Raw genomic sequence first — 23,804 nt, 5'->3', positions numbered from 1 at the left:
CTTGCTTCCTGACTTATGCACTGTCATCAATTTGATGGTGAAGGAATATTAATCTTGTTTGCTTCTTTGTTGTAGCTATTCTTCTTCAAACCTCAAACTTCTGATGTATTGATAGATTACTGTCAAACAGCATCACTAACAGAAAGCATCTGTTTGCAGAATCATATTTATTGGAGTTTCAGAAACAGCAAAAATCCATCCTGAATAAGATAAGGTTTAAAGGGTATATTGTAATCTGTAAATGGCCCAATATGTCTTATTTTTGTTAGAGTCTGAGTCTGTTTTGTCCACAATTAATGCAGACTTGGATTAATAAAAGGTGCTTTGCTGATACAATTTGATGTCGGCATATAAAGAATATTGGTCAAGTGCAATCTGCCTATTAAAATTAGTTATGAAAAATTTCATTAGTTTCATTTTTGAGCCAAACTAGCATTTGACATTGTGATCTTTATTCCACGTCTCTTTCAGATTGTGGCAGGAATTAGGCCGCTAATACAGCAGTTAAGTTCCTACAGGGATTTTCCCCTTTTCTCCAATCAAAGGGGCTCCCTTTAAAGCCCCTTAAAATGCCAGAAACCATGTTTTCCTTCTTATTTGTTAACAGCGGTTGAAAATGTGACCAAAAACAGGTTAAACTATTACTATGCAATCCACAGCTGTTTTCTAAAGATTTGGCATATAACAAGTTTGTTTTTACCTTTTGACATGAACATGTATTTTGAGTTCTATAGCTTTTTCTCAGGGGAGGCGCCGGGATTAAGCCTCATGATCATGTTAGACATGCACCAAACATCCATGTTTAAATCCTGTGCATTCCAAATCCATGTTCATTTGAGTTTGAATGACAATCTGTGTAGCAGCCTGCCACTATGTTATAAGTGTTATTACCTCACTCTAAGGAAATCCTTACATTGTAGCTTGTGACAAAGGGTGAGAGGCTAAGTTTGCTAAAAATAGTAGTAGTGTACAGCAAAAGCACAAATGACAAAAGTCTGTCAGTCTCCAAGGCAAGAGCTAGTAAGCTTTTAGCTGGCCAGGAAAGACCCAAATGGAAGCTGTCATGGTAGGTCTCTGTTTACTGTGAGTCCTAATGTGCAAAGAACTTTCAGATATAACCCCCTTATTTTCTATGTTATTTTCTATGTTAGGTTTCTACATTGTAACAAATGACTTTATTCGTAATCAGTACAACAGATAAAACAAAAACATTGTCAGAGCCTTGAACCTCAATGAGATCAAAGTCTACTACTCTACTACTAACTAGCTCTACTACTTCTAATGATACTCTGTGCACATGTTTGCCATCAAGTTAGCTGATTTATGGAGCACTGTGGTGTACCCACCACCCAACTTGTGGCTCTGTGGCCTGGGACTACTGTCTTGTCAGTCACTCTCTCTATCTCACTGAGTGCCTCTAGTTGACCTTCCTCTCAGCGCTCACAGGCCCAGGCCTAAATAATATATGAGTAGCCTGGAAAGAGCCGAGTGTGTGTGAGCCATGCAACTCAGCTTGGAAGTTAACGAAAGGTAATGAGAGCGATCTCGCTGACCGAGGTTGCCAGGGTTAGAACTTGCACTGAAACATGTCGCATGCTAGCTGTTTAGTTGCCTTTTCTGCAATATCCTGACCTCAGTGTCACAATGTGGGCAGAAAAGTGTGTGTTGGGCTACAGGGTGTGTCAATCATTAATGAAAAGCATCCCACCGTCTCAGGTTTCCTTCAGGAGAGGAGTGGGAGAGGAGGGAGTAGGGGGAAGGAGCTCAGGGGTTAAAGATAACAGGATTAGAAGGGCAGTGTGCGTATATTATACTGTAACATGGCACTCACATTTTCTCCCCATGCTTTCTTTTCTTCTCTCTCCCTGCCCACAGAAAGAAGAAAATTTCGTTGAGGAACAAGTCGTTGAAGCCTTCATTCCCAGCCGTCTCATTCTGAAGATCTAACAAAAAGTGCAGCACCACCACAACCCCCAGTAGCAAGTTTTTGAAGGTTCTCTGTTTACCATCAAGGGATATTTGAATCATGTCACGCTCTACAGTAACTGGACCAGGCCTTGTCCTGCGAATGCCCCTGTTTATTGTCATTTAACATCTTGGTTGACCTTGTGGATTTATTGGTCACTGCCGCACATGGATTCTCAAATATTTACCGCTCTGTTGGATCCAAGTCTCAGACACAATGACCACAAGTATGGATTAAATGTTGAAATAGAGAATCTACTCAGGAGAATAGTTTGACTCTGCCTTTCCAGCTCTTCTTTCCTCCTCTCTGTCTGTCTTCCCCCCAGTGGATCCCCAAAGTTGCCCACAGTTGAAATGGATGAGAGGACTGACAGTTGGTTGAAATCCACAGCTTGGATTGTTTTTGGATACCTCTCTGCCATTATTTTGCTTTGGCACAGTTATATGAAAGATGGGCAAGAGACATTGCCATAGTTTCATGTCTTTGCTTCCTTTGGAAATCATGGAGATATCTGTCACTTGATTGTACACCACAATTTGTTTTGTTCCTTTATTCTTTGGGCAATTTTGGTATTTGTTTTTTTTTTCCACAAAAGGATTCTTTTTCAAATAAACTGCAGCATCTTTTTTGTGGTCTCCCACAGGCCGTAATGTAGGCCTGTTTGGCCTGTCAGAAGGCTCTCTTAAGGGGCACAAGGGAGTCATATGCGAAATTTGGAATCCCAAAGCTCTGAAAGGATTTAATATCCTCACGGACTAAGTGAAACAAACAGGAAAATAGTAGCAAAGCCACTGTAGCCGGTGGTCGTGTTGTGGTAAAATGGCAGCAGATCACGGTGAGCTACTGGCTGAGATGTCAACAATCGGGCGTCTGAGTGCCACAGAACGCCTAAAGCACGCACAGAAGCGCCGTGCTCAGCAGCTGAAGGCTTGGGCACAGATGGAAAAGGATGCAGCACGAGGGTCAAGAGCCAAAGCAGATAAGAAGAAGCCACGCACCACCAAAGTGAAATTCCCCAATGCTGTCACCCTGCTAGACGCAACTGCCCGCAATGACTTGAATGAGGGTAGGTACAAACATGCTACCACAAACACACAGAGGGATCTTATTCAAGTATAATTTTTATCTTGTGAACAGCTTTAAAGTTACCCTTTATCAGAATAAGATTAAGATTAAACCAATCAAGCAGAACTTCAGACAGGAGGGGATTATAAAGCATCAAAGTGCAACTGTATACTAATCCAGCACTTTCACAACTGAACTAAACCAATAAAAATCCTAGAAACATATGAAAGCAGGCCCACAAAGGTCATGGGCTACCGTGACCTCTTCTTCAGACTTTATTGTATTATACTGAGTTGCTAATGGCTTTCCTGAGCCATAAGCACTTATCAGTTGATGACGCAGTGCTCTGTCATACCAACAATTCAAAGGAAACGATTCATGCATAATTTATACTGGATACGTCAGAGATTAATTGTAATACATGAGGCATTTTGTTTTCAAGGGCTTTCTGGTCAGCTGCAGGATCAAGGCTAATTATAGTGGAAAGTCTTTTCATGGTTCATGGTCATTGTTATTCTACACACATCAACTTAGTATCATTTGTGATCTCTGTGTAGCCCTGTCTAAAAGACAACAGAATACAGGGCATAAAAATCTGTTAAAAATGTATAAATAGTTGTATAGAAAAGGGCAGTAAATTCATTTCATTAAATTTATTTAAAATTGGATTTAAATAGGACTTTATGCTCATTGAAATGTGTCAAAATTGATTTAAAACAGTCTAAAATCGGTTAAAATACAAAGTCAAAACTGGTTTAAAATACATTCAGGGGATGAAATGTATAAAATTCATGAATAGAGTTTAAAAGGTTATTTATGTATGTTTACTATGTATTCAGAAGAGTTGTGTTCCTTTAAAACCCCTAATATTCATGGGAAACGTAATGTTTGGTTGGTTTGAAGTCAGGACATGTAGACTGCTGTGCACCCTAACCTGTTTTCAAGCTGAAATGTCAATCATTGTGTTTCTGTATTACCATTGGTGTATTAAAAAATTAACAGCCAATCCAAGCTTTTCCCTATGCTAAGGGGCGGGACAAGTGGCGCTGATACTGTGACGGTTCAGGAAACATTCACTCGCTGTCGTGCTAAGAACGTAGCGGAGGCATCGTATTGTGGAAAACATTTTAAGTGAAATATCTGAAGGTCGACTAACCGTGGTCCCGATATTTACTTTTGGTGTGATCTGCATGAAGGTAAATATGAGTGTGTAATTTGGTTTTTGTGCTGTGACTAAAGGTTGTAGTGATAAGGAGGTGGATGTGTTACGCCAAATGGCGGCTAGCTATTTAGCTTAGCGCACCATGTTAATGTGCCGAGATATCGTACTGTTTAGCTAAGCATTGTGATGTTTTGGTTAAATCGGATTTATGTTAATTCAACATGAAATAGCGAGTGATATTTTGGCTAAAGCAAGTTAATGTGACCCGCATGAAAGGAGACAGACGTGGACGGAGAGGACGTAGAGGACGGACGGTCGGAGCGTCGACAAGACCCTGCTGTTTCTTCTTTTCTTCTTTTCGCGGTTTTCCCCCCTGTGATTCCTGCGGACGAGTGATGAACTGCACATCATTTACCAGCTGGCCTTTGTGATCGTTTTTGCCCCCAGTTCCCCCTGCTAACCACACAAACTGCTCATTCGGATTTTGTAAGTACTAAAACTAACATTAATGTGCACAATTTTATTTCATGCTCTACTTTGAGTGAAGCGACCTCACAGTTTCGGGTCCCGCCGCACCCAAGCTCCGAACCAGGCCTGCAACGGGTTCCTTCAGTGTTCTGTATGTTTGGGGAGTGGATATGTGTGTGTGGGCCCACAATTATAGGAAACAGTGTGTGAATTTTGTTCTGACTTTATATGAAACTGATTCAAGAGGATTGGTTGATTTAAAAGGACATCAGTTGATTTAAAAGTATTAAAAGGTACATTAAGCAAAAGGTGGTTAAAACTATTTAATTTGGAAGGTATATTGTTTGATTTAATTTTCTCAGAGATTTCACTGAATTACATTTATTTTATTCTGTATGATTCTGTTTTTGTTTTTTTTTTTAATAAAATACCAGTGACAAATTATTGTAAAAATTAAATGTTGAGTTGCTGTGGTTCTTTAGTAGGTTAACTATATACATAAAGTGACACCGAACTCAGGCCCCATCCCATTGTACTAACTATTCAAGACATTATTTTATAGCTACGTGAGATAGGGGTTACATAAATGGAGGCACCGCTGGGATTAATTGATAAAAGTCATATGGTAAAATAAATAAATAAAACTAAGATCCACTGAACACAGCAACATTTAATTTTTACAATATACTTCTAATGTGCTATCAGAACTGTACAAGAATAACAGTAATGGAAACCCAAACGAGCAGTCCCTCACAACTGGAGCTAGTTAACTGGTGCAGAGGAGAGTTGGTAGACGTAAAACATGCCCTCCTACTGTATGGAGTGCCTGAAAGTGTTTCAATAGCTGAGATAGAAGAAACAGCAGAGTCTATCAAAGTTTTAGGTAAAGTGGTGGTTAGAGGAAAAATGTTTCACCCACAACAGCAGTCCCTCATGGTGTTGTGCGAGTGCCGTGAAGTGATAGACCCCACTAAAATCCCCCCAGAAGTGATGCCAATAAGTGGTGGAAGTATCTGGAAAGCAGTGTACTATGTAGAGCCCCAGACTGATAAGTTTGAAGAGAAACTACTCACCTTTCTGAGAAATGAAGGAAAAACCTTAGAGGATGTCCAGAGTGCCTGCATTCTCCCAAGTGCAGGAGACAACAACTCAGAGGCTATCATTCGTGCAGTGGGTGATATAATGAGCAAAACAAGCAGACCAACAGACAGCTATGGCTACAGACGACTACGGACATTCTCCGGGGTCAGTCCCACCCCTGTTGGAGAGGAGTCCCTATACATGTGGCTGGAGCAAGCAACACTCTTAGTAGATGAAGGTGAGTGCTCCGACAAAGAGAAACGACGACGGATACTGGAGAGTCTCAAAGGCCCCGCCTTGGAAATCATTCAGGCTGTTCGTATGACTGAACCAGATGCTAGCCCCCATGATTACATAGAGGCCATAGAGAGCATTTTTGGTACAGTAGAATCTGGAGAGGAACTCTATTTGTCATTTAGAGCCCTGCGTCAGCAGTCCGGAGAACGTCTGTCTGACTTCCTGCGAAGATTAGAGAGGTCTCTTGTTAAAGTAGTGCAGGCAGGTGGTTTACCTGTTAGTTCCGCTAACAAAGCCAGAGTAGAGCAACTTATTAGAGGTTCAACTTCTGATCTCATGTTGCTTCAGTTGAAAATTAGGGAGCGGAAAGACGATCCCCCATCTTTTCTGAACTTGCTACGAGAAATGATTGAAGAGGAAAGCCGACAGTCTGCTAGACAAAGCCAGACAGCACCTGTACGTCGTCAGCATGTACGCACCATACAGGCTGAAAAGGAGAAAGAGCCTGATTCAACCACTCAGCGTGAACTGGAGGCTCAAATTCAAGAATTGAAAGCGCAGTTGGAGAAAAGAAACAACTCATGGTCCCAATTGCCGCCGGATGATTCTGTCAGGAGTCCAAAAGAAAAGGAAAAGAAAAAACAAAAAATTGAGTCACAAAGTGAACTGAAGTCACTTAGAAAACAGGTGGAAGCTCTAGAAAATAAGATGAGTGTAATGGCAGTGAACTACACATCAGCCCCCAAGCCCGAGAACATGACACAGCCCAGTAGACACAAAGCAGCCCAAAACCACAAGCCTATTCCTTTCAAAACGTCACCTTCCAAAGATTTTGATGAGTACTTCTGTTACAAGTGTGGAGAAAATGGTCATATAGCCAACAGATGCACATCAGCAGAGAACCCACAGAAAGTCATAAGAAAACTCATTCGTGTAGTGCGAGGAGCACCTGATCCCACTAAAACAAACCCAAAGCATGCAGCAGAAGATCCGTGTGTTGCTAAAGTCAACAAAATTGAAGTCCCTGAAAAAGATGCTAGCTTACCTGAGGGTCTTGTAGGTCCATCATTCATCCATACCATCAAAGTAAATGATGTGTCCTGCAATGCGCTCATTGACAGTGGGTCTAATGTGACCATTATTTTTGAAAGTTGGTATAAGGAACACCTGGCGGATGTCCCCTTAACACCCCTCTCTCGTCTTGGACTTTGGGGCCTTGCCGACACAGAGTATCCCTACAGAGGTTATGTGGTGGTGGAGATGGAGTTTGCTGAAGAGATCACCGGTGTGTCCGGGAAAGTAGAGGTGCTCGCACTGATCTGCCCCGAGCCCAAGAACAACCAACAAGCCCCTGTATTAGTTGGCACCAACACATCTCTGTTCAGCCGCTTATGGGAGCTGGTGAAGACAAAGGGTGATAAAGACATCGTTCACTCTATGAGAATTCAGTCTGTGTATGCCCCAGTTAATACTCAGATACAGTTGGCAAAGGATGAAGTCTTAGGGCAAATAAAATGGAAAGGACCTGGTCCACTCTCTGTTGCTCCAGGTGCAAAATATTATGCTACCTGCAAAATAGACAGACGGACTACTCCATCCAAAGATCTTGTATTGATTGATGCCCCCACTGCTCAGTCACTACCAGCCGGTGTGCTGGTACAGCCAGGTGTGCTCCCAGATGCTAGTATCGACAGCAACAGCTTCACTGTGCTCATTCAGAATGAGTCCAAAAAGGCGACCTCCATACCAGTGGGAACTGTCATTGCAGAGATGTATGCTGTGGACACAGTCACCCCCGTCCAACCCGCCGAGCCCCCAGCTGAAGCCCTAGACCCAAAACTCTTCGATTTTGGAGACTCCCCAGTCCCTGAGGAGTGGAAGAGCCGGCTTCAGCAGAAGTTAGCTGAGAGGCAGAAAGTTTTCTCACTGCATGAGTGGGATGTCGGTTTGGCCACAGGTGTCGAACACCACATACGCCTGCATGACACCCGACCTTTCAGGGAAAGGTCCAGGAGAATAGCCCCTGCAGATATTGATGACGTGAGGCGACACATACAACAGCTGTTAGCGGCTGGGATTATAACAGAGTCCCGCAGTCCTTACGCCTCACCCATCGTCATTGTCCGCAAAAAGAATGGAGCTATAAGAATCTGTATAGACTACAGAACACTTAACAACCGCACCATACCAGACCAGTACACAATGCCACGCATTGACGATGCCCTGGACTCGTTGTCAGGCAGCAAGTGGTTCTCTGTATTAGATTTGCGTAGTGGCTACTACCAGATTGCAATGACAGAAGAGGACAAAGAAAAGACGGCGTTCATCTGCCCTCTAGGCTTCTATCAATTTGAACGCATGCCACAGGGAATCACTGGAGCGCCTGCAACGTTCCAGCGTCTGATGGAGAAAGCTGTGGGCGACATGCATCTCCTGGAGGCTTTGGTGTACTTGGATGACATTATCGTTTTTGGAAAAACTCTCGAAGAGCATGAGCAACGTCTTCTCAAGGTTCTGGACAGACTTGAGGAAATCGGGTTGAAAGTTTCCATTGACAAGTGTCAATTCTGTCAGCCTCAAGTGAAATACGTTGGTCACATTGTGTCTGCGAACGGGATAGCCACTGATCAGGAGAAAGTGGCAGTGGTGAAACACTGGAAAGTGCCCACTCATCTAAAACCTCTCAAATCGTTTCTTGGATTCTGCAGTTACTATCGGAGGTTTATCGCAAACTACTCAGCTATCATCCGCCCCCTCTCTGAGCTTACCAAGGGTTATGCACCCACTTGGCAGGACCCTAAGTCCAAAAGGAAAGCCGACTCAAACAAGGTCTACTTCAAAATGTCAGAGCCTTTTGGAGAGCGGTGGACTCCAGCCTGTCAAGCTGCTTTTGAAAGAATCCGCGACTGCTTGATCAATGCCCCTGTGTTAGCCTTCGCTGACCCCACAAAAACCTACATCTTGCATGTGGATGCCAGTATGAATGGTTTAGGTGCTGTCTTGAACCAAGAATACCCCGAAGGCCTCAGACCTGTAGCATTCGCAAGTCGAAAGTTGAAGGACCCAGAACATAACTATCCAGTCCACCAGTTAGAGTTTCTGGCTCTGAAGTGGGCCGTTGTGGATAAATTTCATGACTACTTGTATGGCGCAAAATTCATTGTAAGGACTGATAATAACCCACTAACCTATGTGTTGACCTCAGCCAAGCTTAGTGCAGTAGGACATCGCTGGCTTGCTGCTCTCGCCACGTACGATTTCACCATTCAATATCGTCCTGGGCGACACAATATTGATGCTGATTTGTTGTCCCGTCAGTATACCCCAGGAGAGACGAGAGAGTGGGTTAGCATCCAGCCTGCTGGTGTTAAAGCCCTTTGCAAGCGGGCCTGTGTCAGAGAAGAAGCATTGGTACCTGATCGATTGGTGGATCAGCTTGGAGCTCCTGCCACAGCGGTACCTGATGCCTTTGTGTTCCCAGTAAATCTCAGCATGAACACACTCGATCAGTTGAGCCCGAAAGATATTCAGACAGCTCAAAACCTGGATCCAACGATCGGAACAGTCAAGAAAGCAATCGAGAACAATGAGAAATTGAATCACTCTAAAAATAACCCACCAGAGACTGTTTTGCTCCTCCGGGAAAACAGCAAACTGGAGGCTAAGGACGGATTACTTTACAGATTGAAAGAAAAACCATGTGGAAGGCAGATCAGACAACTTGTCTTGCCATCAAGATATCGGCCTATGGTATTAAGCTCTCTGCATGATGAATGCGGACACATGGGTGTAGAACGAACCAGAGAACTGATTGCAGACCGATTCTATTGGCCGCGCATGGCAGTGGAGATCGAGGAGTACATTCAAACCTGTGGGAGGTGTATAACCAGGAAGACACTGCCTCAGCGTGCCTCACCGCTGAATCAGATAACAAGTAATGGCCCCTTGGATCTAGTCTGTATTGATTTCTTACAGATAGAGCCTGATTCCAAAGGTGTTGCTAACGTGTTAGTAGTGACGGATCACTATACACGTTATGCACAAGCGTTTCCTACCAGAGACCAAAAAGCTGTCACTGTTGCAAAAGTATTGTGGGAGAAGTATTTTGTGCACTACGGTCTGCCTGCACGGATACACTCTGATCAGGGCAGAGATTTTGAGAGTCGACTGATCAAGGAGTTCTTGTCCATGCTGGGGATCCGTAAATCGCGAACATCTCCCTATCATCCGCAAGGTGATGCACAACCAGAAAGATTCAATCGCACTCTTCTCGCAATGATTGGCACCATGGATAATGTAAAAAAGCAGTGCTGGAGCCAGCATATCAGTCAACTTGTACATGCGTACAACAGTACAAAAAATGATGCCACTGGATACTCACCGTATCGACTCATGTTTGGAAGAGAAGCAAGGCTGCCCATTGACATCTGTTTTGGAATCTCACCGGATGGTGAGAGTGAGTCCTCCTACCAGCAGTACGTTGTTAGGATGAGGACGGATCTGCAGAAAGCATATAAGCTGGCATCTGAAGCCGCTACAAAAAGTCACTTACAAAACAAAGCGCGCTATGATCAACGTGTGAGAGATCAGCCCCTGGAAGTAGGAGACAGGATCCTCATTCAAAATGTTGGGTTAAAAGGCAAGCATAAACTACAGGATAGATGGAAGTCAACCCCATATGTTGTTGTGGAGAAATTACCAAACCTGCCAGTATACAAGGTGAAACCAGAATGTGGTCCAGGTTTGATCAAAATCTTGCATCGAGACCATCTGCTGCCCATCGGTTACCTGGTCAGGATGTCAGACTCTCCTGATGAAGCAGGACCCATTCGGAGCCCTGTTACCAGATCAAAACGCATTCGGCAAAGTCAAAAGATTACTCAGCCTAGTCATCCAGCAGAAAATGTCACACCATCATCAGACTCAGAGTTTGAAACTGCCCCTATTCCTTGGAATTTTGATGTGGATGAGGTCAGGAGGCAACTGGAAATGCCCAGTCAGAATCCTGGAGAGGATGAGAGCAGGGACAGTTCAGAAGAGGATGAAAGTTTGCAGGAAGAGAGCTCTGAAGTCCAAGAAAATCAACCAGTTATAGAAACTGAGAGTGAAGGATCTTCTGAAAGCTTTGCACCTTCTAGAGCAGACTCTGATGTACAAGAGACAAATAATGACACTGCAGAAGAACAAGATTTGGAAAGGGGAGCAAGCTCACCCTCTTCCAGTAGGGCCAGAAGTGAAGGCTCCTATAAAAGTGACAGATACAGAAGTAAAGAGCTTTCCCCTGTTAGAAAGTCTCAGAGAGAACCAAAACCACCTATGCGATTTACCTATGACAAACCTGGTTCTCCATCCAGTGAACCAGTTACTATCATGCATCATGGTATGGTCATTCAACTCAAACTAAACCCTCCAAACAAAGTAAGCAGTACACCTAGACAAAAACATAAAGTGTCCAGAAGGTGTTCAGGGGATGAGACAAGGAAACAAGGTTCAAAGTCAAAGAGAGGCAAACAGTGTGATGAGGACATCTACACGGTTAGAAAGGGGAGGATGTAGCCCTGTCTAAAAGACAACAGAATACAGGGCATAAAAATCTGTTAAAAATGTATAAATAGTTGTATAGAAAAGGGCAGTAAATTCATTTCATTAAATTTATTTAAAATTGGATTTAAATAGGACTTTATGCTCATTGAAATGTGTCAAAATTGATTTAAAACAGTCTAAAATCGGTTAAAATACAAAGTCAAAACTGGTTTAAAATACATTCAGGGGATGAAATGTATAAAATTCATGAATAGAGTTTAAAAGGTTATTTATGTATGTTTACTATGTATTCAGAAGAGTTGTGTTCCTTTAAAACCCCTAATATTCATGGGAAACGTAATGTTTGGTTGGTTTGAAGTCAGGACATGTAGACTGCTGTGCACCCTAACCTGTTTTCAAGCTGAAATGTCAATCATTGTGTTTCTGTATTACCATTGGTGTATTAAAAAATTAACAGCCAATCCAAGCTTTTCCCTATGCTAAGGGGCGGGACAAGTGGCGCTGATACTGTGACGGTTCAGGAAACATTCACTCGCTGTCGTGCTAAGAACGTAGCGGAGGCATCGTATTGTGGAAAACATTTTAAGTGAAATATCTGAAGGTCGACTAACCGTGGTCCCGATATTTACTTTTGGTGTGATCTGCATGAAGGTAAATATGAGTGTGTAATTTGGTTTTTGTGCTGTGACTAAAGGTTGTAGTGATAAGGAGGTGGATGTGTTACGCCAAATGGCGGCTAGCTATTTAGCTTAGCGCACCATGTTAATGTGCCGAGATATCGTACTGTTTAGCTAAGCATTGTGATGTTTTGGTTAAATCGGATTTATGTTAATTCAACATGAAATAGCGAGTGATATTTTGGCTAAAGCAAGTTAATGTGACCCGCATGAAAGGAGACAGACGTGGACGGAGAGGACGTAGAGGACGGACGGTCGGAGCGTCGACAAGACCCTGCTGTTTCTTCTTTTCTTCTTTTCGCGGTTTTCCCCCCTGTGATTCCTGCGGACGAGTGATGAACTGCACATCATTTACCAGCTGGCCTTTGTGATCGTTTTTGCCCCCAGTTCCCCCTGCTAACCACACAAACTGCTCATTCGGATTTTGTAAGTACTAAAACTAACATTAATGTGCACAATTTTATTTCATGCTCTACTTTGAGTGAAGCGACCTCACAGTTTCGGGTCCCGCCGCACCCAAGCTCCGAACCAGGCCTGCAACGGGTTCCTTCAGTGTTCTGTATGTTTGGGGAGTGGATATGTGTGTGTGGGCCCACAATTATAGGAAACAGTGTGTGAATTTTGTTCTGACTTTATATGAAACTGATTCAAGAGGATTGGTTGATTTAAAAGGACATCAGTTGATTTAAAAGTATTAAAAGGTACATTAAGCAAAAGGTGGTTAAAACTATTTAATTTGGAAGGTATATTGTTTGATTTAATTTTCTCAGAGATTTCACTGAATTACATTTATTTTATTCTGTATGATTCTGTTTTTGTTTTTTTTTTTAATAAAATACCAGTGACAAATTATTGTAAAAATTAAATGTTGAGTTGCTGTGGTTCTTTAGTAGGTTAACTATATACATAAAGTGACACCGAACTCAGGCCCCATCCCATTGTACTAACTATTCAAGACATTATTTTATAGCTACGTGAGATAGGGGTTACATCTGTTTATGGCAGCCAGACATGTGCCAAGTGTTGCAACATTTATATAGAAAGGACTCTGCTCAGTTGGTCAGCTGTAATGCTCTCTGTGTGTGTGTGATTGAATTTTTCTAGTGAGGGAGCTGCTTAACAGCGGTGTCAGCCCAGATCTTGTCAACGAGGATGGACTGACAGCCCTGCATCAGGTACACACACACTTTGCTGAGGGACTCACAAGTGCAGTAGACATGATACCTCACTGGCTTCCCATCAGTTAGCACTGCAAGTGCTGCTACAACTGAAATAACTAAGAATATATATATAGCTGTCAGAAACCAAACATTTCCACAGATTCTTTTTTAGTTTTTGTCTGTTAATCTAGTGCCTCACAACATAAAGAAATAACGTAATTAACATGAAGGCCCCATCCACAAAACATATTCTGCATGTACACTCATGCTGAACATACACTACTGAAGGGATTTAAGCCAGCCAGTTTGACATGCACAGGTACCTCCTCCTGCATGGTCAACAGCTAATATAAGCACAACCTTGCAATAGACAGGATGACTGAACAGTTTGTGACTGTCCTTAAGGACTGCAAGGTCACCTCTGTACAGTGTCTGTTTTTGTGTTTTTTGCCATCACAGCTTTGAGCTTACATAGTACTACTTGCTTTTATTACGTCTGTACTTATACTTATCTTTAGTTGGTTTACATAAAGACTTTGATAACTTTGCACCATTTTAGTTAGACGACCAAAAGTTGGAAGAGTAAAGGAAACTTTTTAAGCTTGAATTCCTGTTCTGTACTTGACAGTTATAGTAAGATTCAGAGGAAAATGCCTGTGTTTTTTGTTTGAGATTGTAAGACACACAGAACTAAAGCTATCTATGTGTCTGTTGGGAATTCTCTCATCCCTTTTTTGCTCTCTGTGCCGTTACCTTCTAAGTTAACACATACAAATGCTACTACACACTTATGAGAGGAGTGTTTGTCAGTACAGAGAACTCTTTATAAAACCAGTTGACGCGACTCTTCCCCTTGGAAAATTTTGTGTTTACACAGCAGAGGGCTGAGCCATGCATGCAGTTTTTTTTTTCTTGTGCCAGTGTAATAGGCACCATAAATCACGATGCAAAGATTTATCCATTTCTGTTTGTGCTTTTTTTTAAATCAACATTTTATATTTACTGTGTTTGTCTGTTCCTGTTCAGTGTGATGTATGTGATTGCATTCCTATGTATGAACATCTACTCTCTCTTCTCAGTGCTGCATCGATGATTTTGTGGAGATAGTGCAGTGCCTGCTGGATGCTGGTGCCTGTGTGAATGCCTGTGACAGTGAGCTGTGGACACCGCTGCACGCTGCCGCCACCTGTGGACACACTGGACTGGTGCAGCTCCTGATTCAAGCGTGAGTTTGGCCACAAATTTTACAACTCCACTGTTTCATATAAACCTTAGTGTTTTAACCTTCCAGTCAGACAGAATGGATACTCTTTTCTTAACTGCAGCATAAACAAACTTTCTTAGAAAGAAATGTAGTTTACATAAAAAATGCAAATATGCCTGCAGTTTGACTCTGGAAGTACTTTGCTTTATAGGTCAGGGTGTGTCGCTCTAATCCAGTGCTCTTTGCATATGGGTGCATGGATGCATGCAAGCTTGTGCCTGTGTATTTATGTATGTGTGTGCATGCTTTCAGTGGGGCTGACCTGCTGGCTGTTAATGCGGATGGCAACATGCCCTATGACCTCTGTGAGGACGAGGCCACCCTTGAGCTGCTGGAGATGGTTATGGCTGAACAGGGTTAGTAAGCTAAGTCAAAACAATACTATTATTGAGATGTCAGAATGTGTTGTAGTTTCATTAATAGAATTTCTTTGACTGTTTAGTCCTTCATTTAAAAGTTCAAGAAAAAAGATTTATGAAGTGAAAATATCAATCTTATCAATCTCTTTTATTGCATTTTTGTGCCCCAGATGTTATTATCTGTGCCAACTGGTATCTTTGATTCTGTGTGTTTACTTGTGCAGGCATAACTCAGGACCGTATAGATGAATGCAGAGGGGCTAAAGAGACGGCCATGGTGGCTGACATTCGGGCTCTTGTGCAGAGCGGAGCAGACTTGAACGCACAGGACAACAATGGGGCAACTCTGGTGAGACTCACATGTGCAGATGAACACAACTTTCATAAAGTTTTGTAAACAATGTGTCAGCTTAGAGAGTTTACCTCTATGTGATCTCAGTGTTTTTTAATAACTCTAGAAATTCTCAAAACACAGAATATTAATGCAGTAATTTACAGATTGAGGAACAGTTAAAATGTTGCACAAAGTCTGTATTGTTTCGATACTTCCAGACCAATAGTATACCATTTAGCCAACAAATTAGGGGTATGTTCTTCTTTTAAGGAAAATAGCAGACCCATTGTATTTTTTTTCATTTGCCTCATGTTATAAAATGCATTCCTTGGTACAGTGTTATTTATTCTATGTTGAATTCCTTACAGCTCCATATCGCATCTGCCAATGGCTATGTCTCTGTGGCAGAGCTATTACTAGAGAACAGTGCTCAGGTGGAGGTGAAGGACTCTGATGGGTGGACGCCGCTACATGCTGCCTCCTGCTGGGGACAGGTTAGTACTGCAATTATAAAAAAACATTACCACTTTTCTAAACTGAACATTAACAGTATTTGCATTTGTTTCATAGATCCAAATGGTGGAGCTGCTGGTGGCCCATGGAGCGAGTCTGAACGCAAAGTCTGTCCTAGAGGAGACACCTCTGGGTGAGAGCAGTTTTTTGGAACCTTTTTTTTTTTTAAATTTATTATATATTTCTCTTCTGTATAACTATGAGTCATTTAAGTGTAACTTTTACTCCTGGTGCCTTCTCAGATGTATGTATGGATGAGGAGGTCAGAGCCAAACTGATGGACTTGAAGCACAAACACGATGCCATCATGAAGAGCCAAGACAGGCATAAGGGCACGCTGCAAAGACGAGCATCGAGTACTGGAAGCAGAGGGTGAGAGGGAAGCTCAGAGGAACCACAGGGTGACAAATGTACAAGAAAGTTTGAGAAGTGTGACGTTGTACTACTCCTCTCTGTTTCTCTCTCATTTGTTGATACAGTAAAGTGGTGCGTCGCGTCAGTGTGAATGAGCGCTCTAGTCTGTACCGGCGGGAGCATCACAAAGAGGCCATGGTGTGGCAGGAGCGTGGCCGACAGCCTGAGCCCCAGGACGATGATGATGACAGACAGACTGACAATGAGCTGCACCAACATGCCACAATGGTGACTGACCTGTATTTTGAAAATGCTTCTCAATACAGTTTTTGTCACATTCTCACACAGTGTCAGATGATTAAACTATGTTTTGTTGTTTGTATGTTCCTGTTCCAGGTTGCTGGTGGTGCAGCAACCTCACGTATAGAGGAATTGGAGTCTGCGGACAGGAAACTCGTCTCGAACCTAGGGAATGGAGAGACCTCTGTTTCTCTCGCCTCCTCTGTGCCTGGAGAGCTGTGGATTGGTGGAGGTCCCATGGAGCGCAGCGCCTCCTACCAGCTCAGCCCTGCATCAGCAGAGGGTGAAGGGGCAGACAGTATGACTCGGGAGAAATCACACCACACCCTGGCTGACCTGAAGCGCCAGCGGGCAGCCGCTAAGCTCAATAAATACCCAGCACCTCAGCCACCCCTGCACCCTCCCTTAGAGGAGGAGCCTTCTGTTGCACCGGCAGAGGTGACAACCACTCAGGCTCAGCCAGAGCCCCAAATGACCCCTGTCTCAGCGGTCTCCCCCAGCCAGGTGTACTTCACCCCAGCCAGCGGAGATCCTCCGCTACTGAAACTTCGAGCCCCTGAGGAGGAGCAATCCAACAATAAGGAGCCTTGCTGTGGACTCATGTAGTTCACCTCACACACTCAAACACACTGCCTACAGAGTACAGAAGCTGGACATGTTACACCCCAAAGTGGCAAACCCTTTTGAAAACACGCTTTAAATTAATCACTGAAATTAAGGCCACATGCCAATGAGGGTTCAATTTACACTGCAGTCCAAGTGAACTAAAGTCATTCTATGTCCTCATTTCCTCAGCACTTATCTTTTCCTTTAACAAAAGTTAATACACATCTTATACTAGACATTCACACTGAAGGGCTGCTTAAGCTGTTGCACATCATGTGGTTCTAGTGTTGCAATCATAATCAAAGATCTGCTCCACTCAGTCTTCTTCATCATTTTTTTTTTACTCATATCTTACTTAATTACTCAATTAGACTCACTGAAAAGTCTTAGAATCACGTAAAAGATTAGAAATCTTCATAAAGCTGAATTAAAATGAATTGCAACTGATTTATCGTAAATTAAAAACAAGGTTCTGTTTTCTCTACTGAATAAATGGTGTTAAAGGTACGTGGTCTACATTTGCAGACATTCACATTATAAGCACGAGGTTTTGAGTGTGGGAGGTTGGTTGCACTAGTTTCAGTTTATAATACAGCTATTCTGAATTTTCATTTACACAAATATGGATTGTTTCCTTGCTTGATTTTTCTTCTTAAACAGAAAATATATTGTAACAGTTTTGTTACTTTGCAGTGCACAAAAAAGGCCTACATTTCAAGTTTCATAATGGTGCAATTTGTAAATTAAGCATTTGTCTTTAATGCAAGATAATCGATATTTAAATCAAAGGAAAAATGCACTCAGCCTATCATCACAATCAGATTACTATTTTTCTGTCAGTATTTCTTTTTTCTACCATCAGAATGGAATTGCATTATTTATTCCATCTGATGCTGAGAGTAAGTGACTTGTACCATTGTTGAAGAAAAATATAATTCTATAAAGTAAAAAGTGTGAAGGCAAAATATTTTTATGTACACAGAATTATCAAAGAGATGATGTTTAGTTTTATTGTCAAACCAAGTACACTTGTCATATGATTGTTTATCAAAGGTCGGTGCCTTCAGTAGGTAGCTTATTTAATGTAGGTTTGCAATGCTTGCACGTAGTCCCACATGTAGATTTGGTGAGCAGTGGGATTAAATGATCTATCTGACATGGACTTGATGTACTGTCAAAGCACTCCAATTTCTGTATTGTATTTCAGTTTTGTTAGTGATTTTTACTGATCCCTGTTTAGAAAAATGAAACATAAGATGTTTTCACAAACAATTTTTGTGTTTTTTAATGCAATTGTTTAGTGTATTTGGAAAGTATGACTGCTCATATCTGTAGTTATTGTTTGATAGGAGGAAATCAGTTAGACTTTACGTTTTTGAAACATTTAGTTTAACAAAACAACTCCTGTTTAAATTTAGGCTCATGTTGGAATCCAGGTCAGGTTCAGATAATGACCCCCTGTTCTGAGAAAGAGGCTGACCTTTACCCCTGGAGTCTGTATGCTTTAACTTGTTTACCTTAAGTTGAGGAGGTGTTCCCCTTGTGGTAAAAGTGAGCCGTTGCATATTTTTCACACTTGGCCACTCGTGCCTTCGCTCTTCCTCTTATATCAGACACCCCGTCACTTTCTGAACATCTCCGATGTCACAGTGTGTGCTTATCTGTCTGCCAGGGTAGCAGCTGATACACAGGAAACACCCCGGCAGGTGTTAGTAATAGAAGCAGTATATGTAGAAACAACTGTTTGAACCCTAGTTTCAAGTTATGTTAAGTTGTAGCCGTATGATTTAAACTTATTTAAGTAGTTATCATTAAGATACACCAGAATTACCCTCATGCTCTCATATAAACCTTGATGCACAGATCGTAACGCTGCCCCTTATTTTGTATGTGGCCTTGGAAACAGTTGTGCATGGGGTGTGTTAAAAATAGAACCTGCTTAACTTCAGACATGATTTGAGAGTGAGCTACAGCTGCGGAGCTATGAGCGGTGATCCCGTTAGTCTCTTAAATCGTCATATTACAATAGTTGAAGAGCTGATTCAAAACACGATCTATTATGATGATGTTGATCCGTCATTTAAAATTAGGTAAGCAGAATAGGCAGTGTCGTGTGATGCTGCCAAAGTATGCACTGCATGACACAAGTCAGGACATCACATGCTCTTAGGTGAACCATTTTAGTTTGGGATATCAAATGTCTTTCCCAAGCCCTTTCCAAGACATGAGGGGGGAGTTTCTCTGATGCATGCACAGTCCTTCTCTCACACACAAACCTAATGACGCTCTCCTGCTCGTTCCAAAACAAAAGATGCACAAAGAAGGGATTGTTGAGAATTTCTTTGACATCCTGCTGTCAATACTAACTTGTTCCTCTGCATTCTTGACAGGATAGGTGGCTCCTTCGGGGGCAACATGATGCCTTTTACTGTGAACCATGTAGCATGTTACAAAACATGGAGATGACCTGTCATCTGCTGCTGATGTCTGAGTACCCCACACTTTCCCTTTATCTCAACATAAACTCAATCTTAACCAGTCTTAATTGAAATTACTCAACTCCCCAGCTGCTAGATCCATCCACACAGTACAGGCATGCCTATAATGGGTATGACTATTTTTGTCAGCTTAATTAGGCTACAGTAACAGTAGCAAAATGATTAGATCATGTACATTAACATTTGCTATTTTTAAGGGTTTTCTCAAACATCTCCTTGTTCATAATGCAGAGCATTACAGTACATAAAAGGATCGCTGCCCCATGATATGTTGGAAGATCTTTGAATTAAATTGCTGCTTAATGCATCAGTAACAATTCAGTAATATAAATCCTTTAGGCATATAACACTTAGAAAATTGCTATAATCAGCTATAATCAGCATTTTTTAAAAATATAGACACAGACCTTTTCACAAAATACATTTCAAAGAAGTTAAACTTTAGTTCTAAAATTAATGATGCTTGAAATCCATTTACCCATCTAAGTTTTAGTGCGCTTCTCTGTCAGACTATGACCTAATGTGACACTAGACAGTTAAACCAGTAACCTATAAAGGTGTAACCACAGATAATTATCAACCCGGTCTGCAGAGCTCCTCAGCACCATGCAGAATTTCAGTCTTCTTATCTATTAGCACTGAGGTTTTTATCACTTGAAACCTGTCTTTATTCTTACCCCCTTCATTAACCTTGTTTCCAGGGACAGATGACATTTTCAAATGACAGATAGCGACTAAAGAGGAGGTTATTTTGGTGGAGACCAAAACAGTGCCAAAGATGGCTAAGAAGAATGGAAAGAAATGCCAGTTGACTGCATATAAAAGCTGTATGTTAACCCTCTTTTAAATGGCGCTTTCTACTTTCTATGTTCTCACCAAAATTCATAGCTTACCAGATAAGATTATTTTTTTTCGGGGTAAAAATATAAAGATTTCCCGTAAAAAAAGAAAAAAAAAAAGAAACATCTAAAAATCTCAGATCTTTGCTTTGGTTCAAAAATGATTTTAAAGAAAGTAAACTCTGAACAAAATCTGAGATGATGCAGCAACACATTTCCTGAATTGTCTGAACTGACATGGACTGAACCAGTTGAGAGCTGCAGTAGCTGTCCTAAAATGACACCATGACAGTGCGCTAAAAAAAGATGGGCTAGTGCTTCAGACTTGGCAAAGGTTCAGTGCACATTGGAGTTTCAGTGACAGATAAGACAGCGTGAAGGACAATGCATAAAATCATCATACATCAACCTTGAAGGACAGCATTCGAGAAACGTACCCTTGCTTGCTGCCTGGTACAAAAACGCAAGATTAAACTTTACTAAAAGAAACAAAAAATCAGGGCTTTGGTCAAGATACACTTGCTCAGCTCAGATAGAGTCTATGTTTGCTGTGGACATTTAGGACGACTACAGCAAACACATAGTTCTGACAGTGAAACACAGCGGTTGTGATATGGGGCTACATGAGGGCAAATGGTGTTGAAGAGATGATTGTTGTAGATCACACCATGAATGCCTATGGATATGCCAAAATACTGGCTGACAAGATTGATATTCCAGCATGATAATGATCCAAAGCACACTGCTAAAAAAATGCACAAGAGCTTCTGAAGAAAAAAAGAAAACTATGACATGACCAAGTATGTTGCAAAACTTGACTAAAAAAGAACAGTTTTGGGGTATTTAAATGTAGAGCAACACAACCCCTCCAGCAGAGAGTACCGGGAGCTGAAAAAAATGCTAACATCTCTCTGTACAACACAAGTATCTTTTGTGACAAGCAGGACTAAATCTGTCATTAAAAAGTGGACATAAAAAGTGCTGGAAAATTAAAAGATTTGAATCACAGAAAAGAAACAAATCGTGTCAAGTATTGCTTTATAATGTAGACATTAGCTTAAATTTGAGTGTAAAACTAATCTTATCTCTGCCTTGTTTTATCTTTCCATTATCAAGCCGCTTTAAAAGTATCAAGCAGCGATAAATAAGAAACCAAAATTGAAACGCCCTCTCTGACATGGCTGCTTTTATGAACTGTGTTTGCATTTGAAGTCATGTTTGGCCACCAAAGGCTACATATGAGTTTAAATGTTAATGCTAGCTCCAGTTAGGGTTGCCACCTTTCAGAAATGAAAATAAGGGACGCCCACCACTGCTCCTCAGGGCCACGGTTCAGTAAAGTTGGAAAGATATTCACAGATTCGGACTTCCGGCATCAATAACTCATTAAATAGTTATCATAGAGGTATCATTTATGTCAAAACATAAATGATACCTCTTTCAAATCATTGTAAGGTGGACAATGTGCTACAAGCCCAGTTTGATCAAAAGTAGCTGTCCTTCAAGCTGCAGGAATAACATTGGTGTCAACAGGAGCCAGTTGAAGGCTGCAGTGATTTTGGTGACACTACAGTATATAAGAGCGAAGTTACTGTATATTTGTGTCTCTCTTCGCTGTTGCAGCAGTTTTGCAATTTGCAGACCGTACCTGTTCACAGCCGGCTGCACATAAACATCAATGTTATTTCTGCAGCTTGAAAGATAGCTACTGTTGATCAAACTGGGCTTGTAGCACACTGTCTACTGTACGATGGGAAAGAGGCATTGTTTATGTTTAGACAACCTATATCTAACGAGTTATTGCCAGAAGTCCGAATCTGTGAATATCTTTCCAACTTTACTGAACCCGGGCCCACTACCACCCAAGGAGTGGTATGTTTAATTCTGAAAAAAAGCACTGAGCCATAATGCTTCAAGTGCTTTCTTTATTAACATGAAACTAATAATTTTGTATTGTTTTATTATCACAGGTTCTGTCTGAAAAGAAGTGGCATCATTTTAAACAGTGAAACCATACTCATAAAATGTAATGACCAACCAGTGTGCAATACTGGATTCTGCAAAAACATAAATTGAATGCAGAATACTGGACAAAGAAATTCTGTACAGATTTTTTTTTTAAATCTAAATCTAAATCTTATCTTAACACAGTTAATGTATTAACTCATTTATGTGTGTATGCATGTATTTATTGATTAATTGTTTAGTATTGTTAACTTAGAGTTTTGAGTGAATTTTTCTTTAGATAGGCAAAGGCCATTTATTGATTACATATAGGCTATTAAATAAATGTTTATTAAAAACTAAAAAGCATTTAGAATAATAATAAACAACTTAGGCCACATCAGCATGATTATAAGCATCCTCTGGTAAATTCACAACCATATACTAATCTATCTGATCACATCAGACTTCAGGAGATGATTGGGGATGAAAAACTGTGACTGCTGGTTGGGTCCTCTGTGTTCTCATGTTTCTTACATGTTGATGCTGCCTTACTTCAGCCAGTCCATGAGCAACAGAAAACACAGTTTGCCCTGTACCTATTGCCAGGGGCTCGAGTCTTCACACTCCTGTCTGTACATTTGCAGACGTTTTTGCTTTTTTGGACGTGGTGGAGTTACAGGTGCAGACATTTTTAAACGCGCGGGTGCAGCAGCGTCTGTAACCTGGCAACCCGCCACAGGACCGGATATGCAGAGAAGTCTATCCGCTGGACCTCTATCAGGTCCTCGCTACATAGGTCTAAGGAAGATGAAATTGGCTGCCCTTAATATTTCCTGTGTTTTATTTTCTTCACTGTACGGTTTTGATGAGTGTGTGACAGACGTGTATGGGACATTTATGAAAATACGGAACAATTTGCGTCCCGTATTGATTCAATACCGGACGCAACAATTAATTGTCAAATAAAGGACGATTCCGTATTTTAAGGGACGGGTGGCAATCTAATCAGTTGGTCCTTGTGGCATTTCTGACCTTCCCTGAAAATTTCATGCAATTCCGTTCTTCCTCTTTTGAGTAATGTTGCACACAGACAAACACACAAACGTACTCCGATTGTCACATAACTCCGCCAAGGAATGCGGAAAAAAGAATAAATTGCACTAAAATTATTAACAGAACAAATAGTGATTTAAAAGAGCTGATCCATGTGCCCATGAAAAAATGAAAGTTTTTAACGTAGATTTGAAAATATAAATGCTTGGTGCTGACCTCAGTTCCCTCATTTTGAATTGCCTTGTGTATAATTGTGCTACAAAAATAAACTTGTCTTGTTTCGAAACGTTAGTCTGCATGCTTGTATAAAAATGTGATATTTTCATCTATTTTGCAAGAACTATCTATTACTTAAGTTTTCTCTAAAACTGAACTCCA

General features: G+C 41.4%; 1 protein-coding gene across 1 annotated transcript in view; it reads left to right on the top strand.

The window, feature by feature from the left end:
- The window catches only part of ppp1r16a (protein phosphatase 1, regulatory subunit 16A), a 29,563-nt gene extending 5,846 nt beyond the window's left edge, over nt 1-23,717 (top strand). The window contains exons 2-11 of the mRNA XM_023272090.3: nt 1,876-3,032; nt 13,304-13,374; nt 14,439-14,584; nt 14,876-14,979; nt 15,207-15,331; nt 15,685-15,810; nt 15,887-15,962; nt 16,072-16,201; nt 16,309-16,471; nt 16,580-23,717. Coding sequence (XP_023127858.1) covers nt 2,786-3,032; nt 13,304-13,374; nt 14,439-14,584; nt 14,876-14,979; nt 15,207-15,331; nt 15,685-15,810; nt 15,887-15,962; nt 16,072-16,201; nt 16,309-16,471; nt 16,580-17,089 — 1,698 coding nt within the window. The 5' untranslated portion in view covers nt 1,876-2,785 and the 3' untranslated portion in view covers nt 17,090-23,717. The remainder of the gene's footprint in view (nt 1-1,875; nt 3,033-13,303; nt 13,375-14,438; nt 14,585-14,875; nt 14,980-15,206; nt 15,332-15,684; nt 15,811-15,886; nt 15,963-16,071; nt 16,202-16,308; nt 16,472-16,579) is intronic.
- The last annotated feature ends 87 nt before the right edge of the window (nt 23,718-23,804 follow it).

Source organism: Amphiprion ocellaris, chromosome 22 (assembly GCF_022539595.1).
Source record: "Amphiprion ocellaris isolate individual 3 ecotype Okinawa chromosome 22, ASM2253959v1, whole genome shotgun sequence".
In the NCBI taxonomy this organism is placed as follows: Eukaryota; Metazoa; Chordata; class Actinopteri; family Pomacentridae; genus Amphiprion; species Amphiprion ocellaris.
The sequence above is the reverse complement of the archived record's forward strand: the minus strand, read 5'-3'. Positions and strand labels throughout refer to the sequence as shown.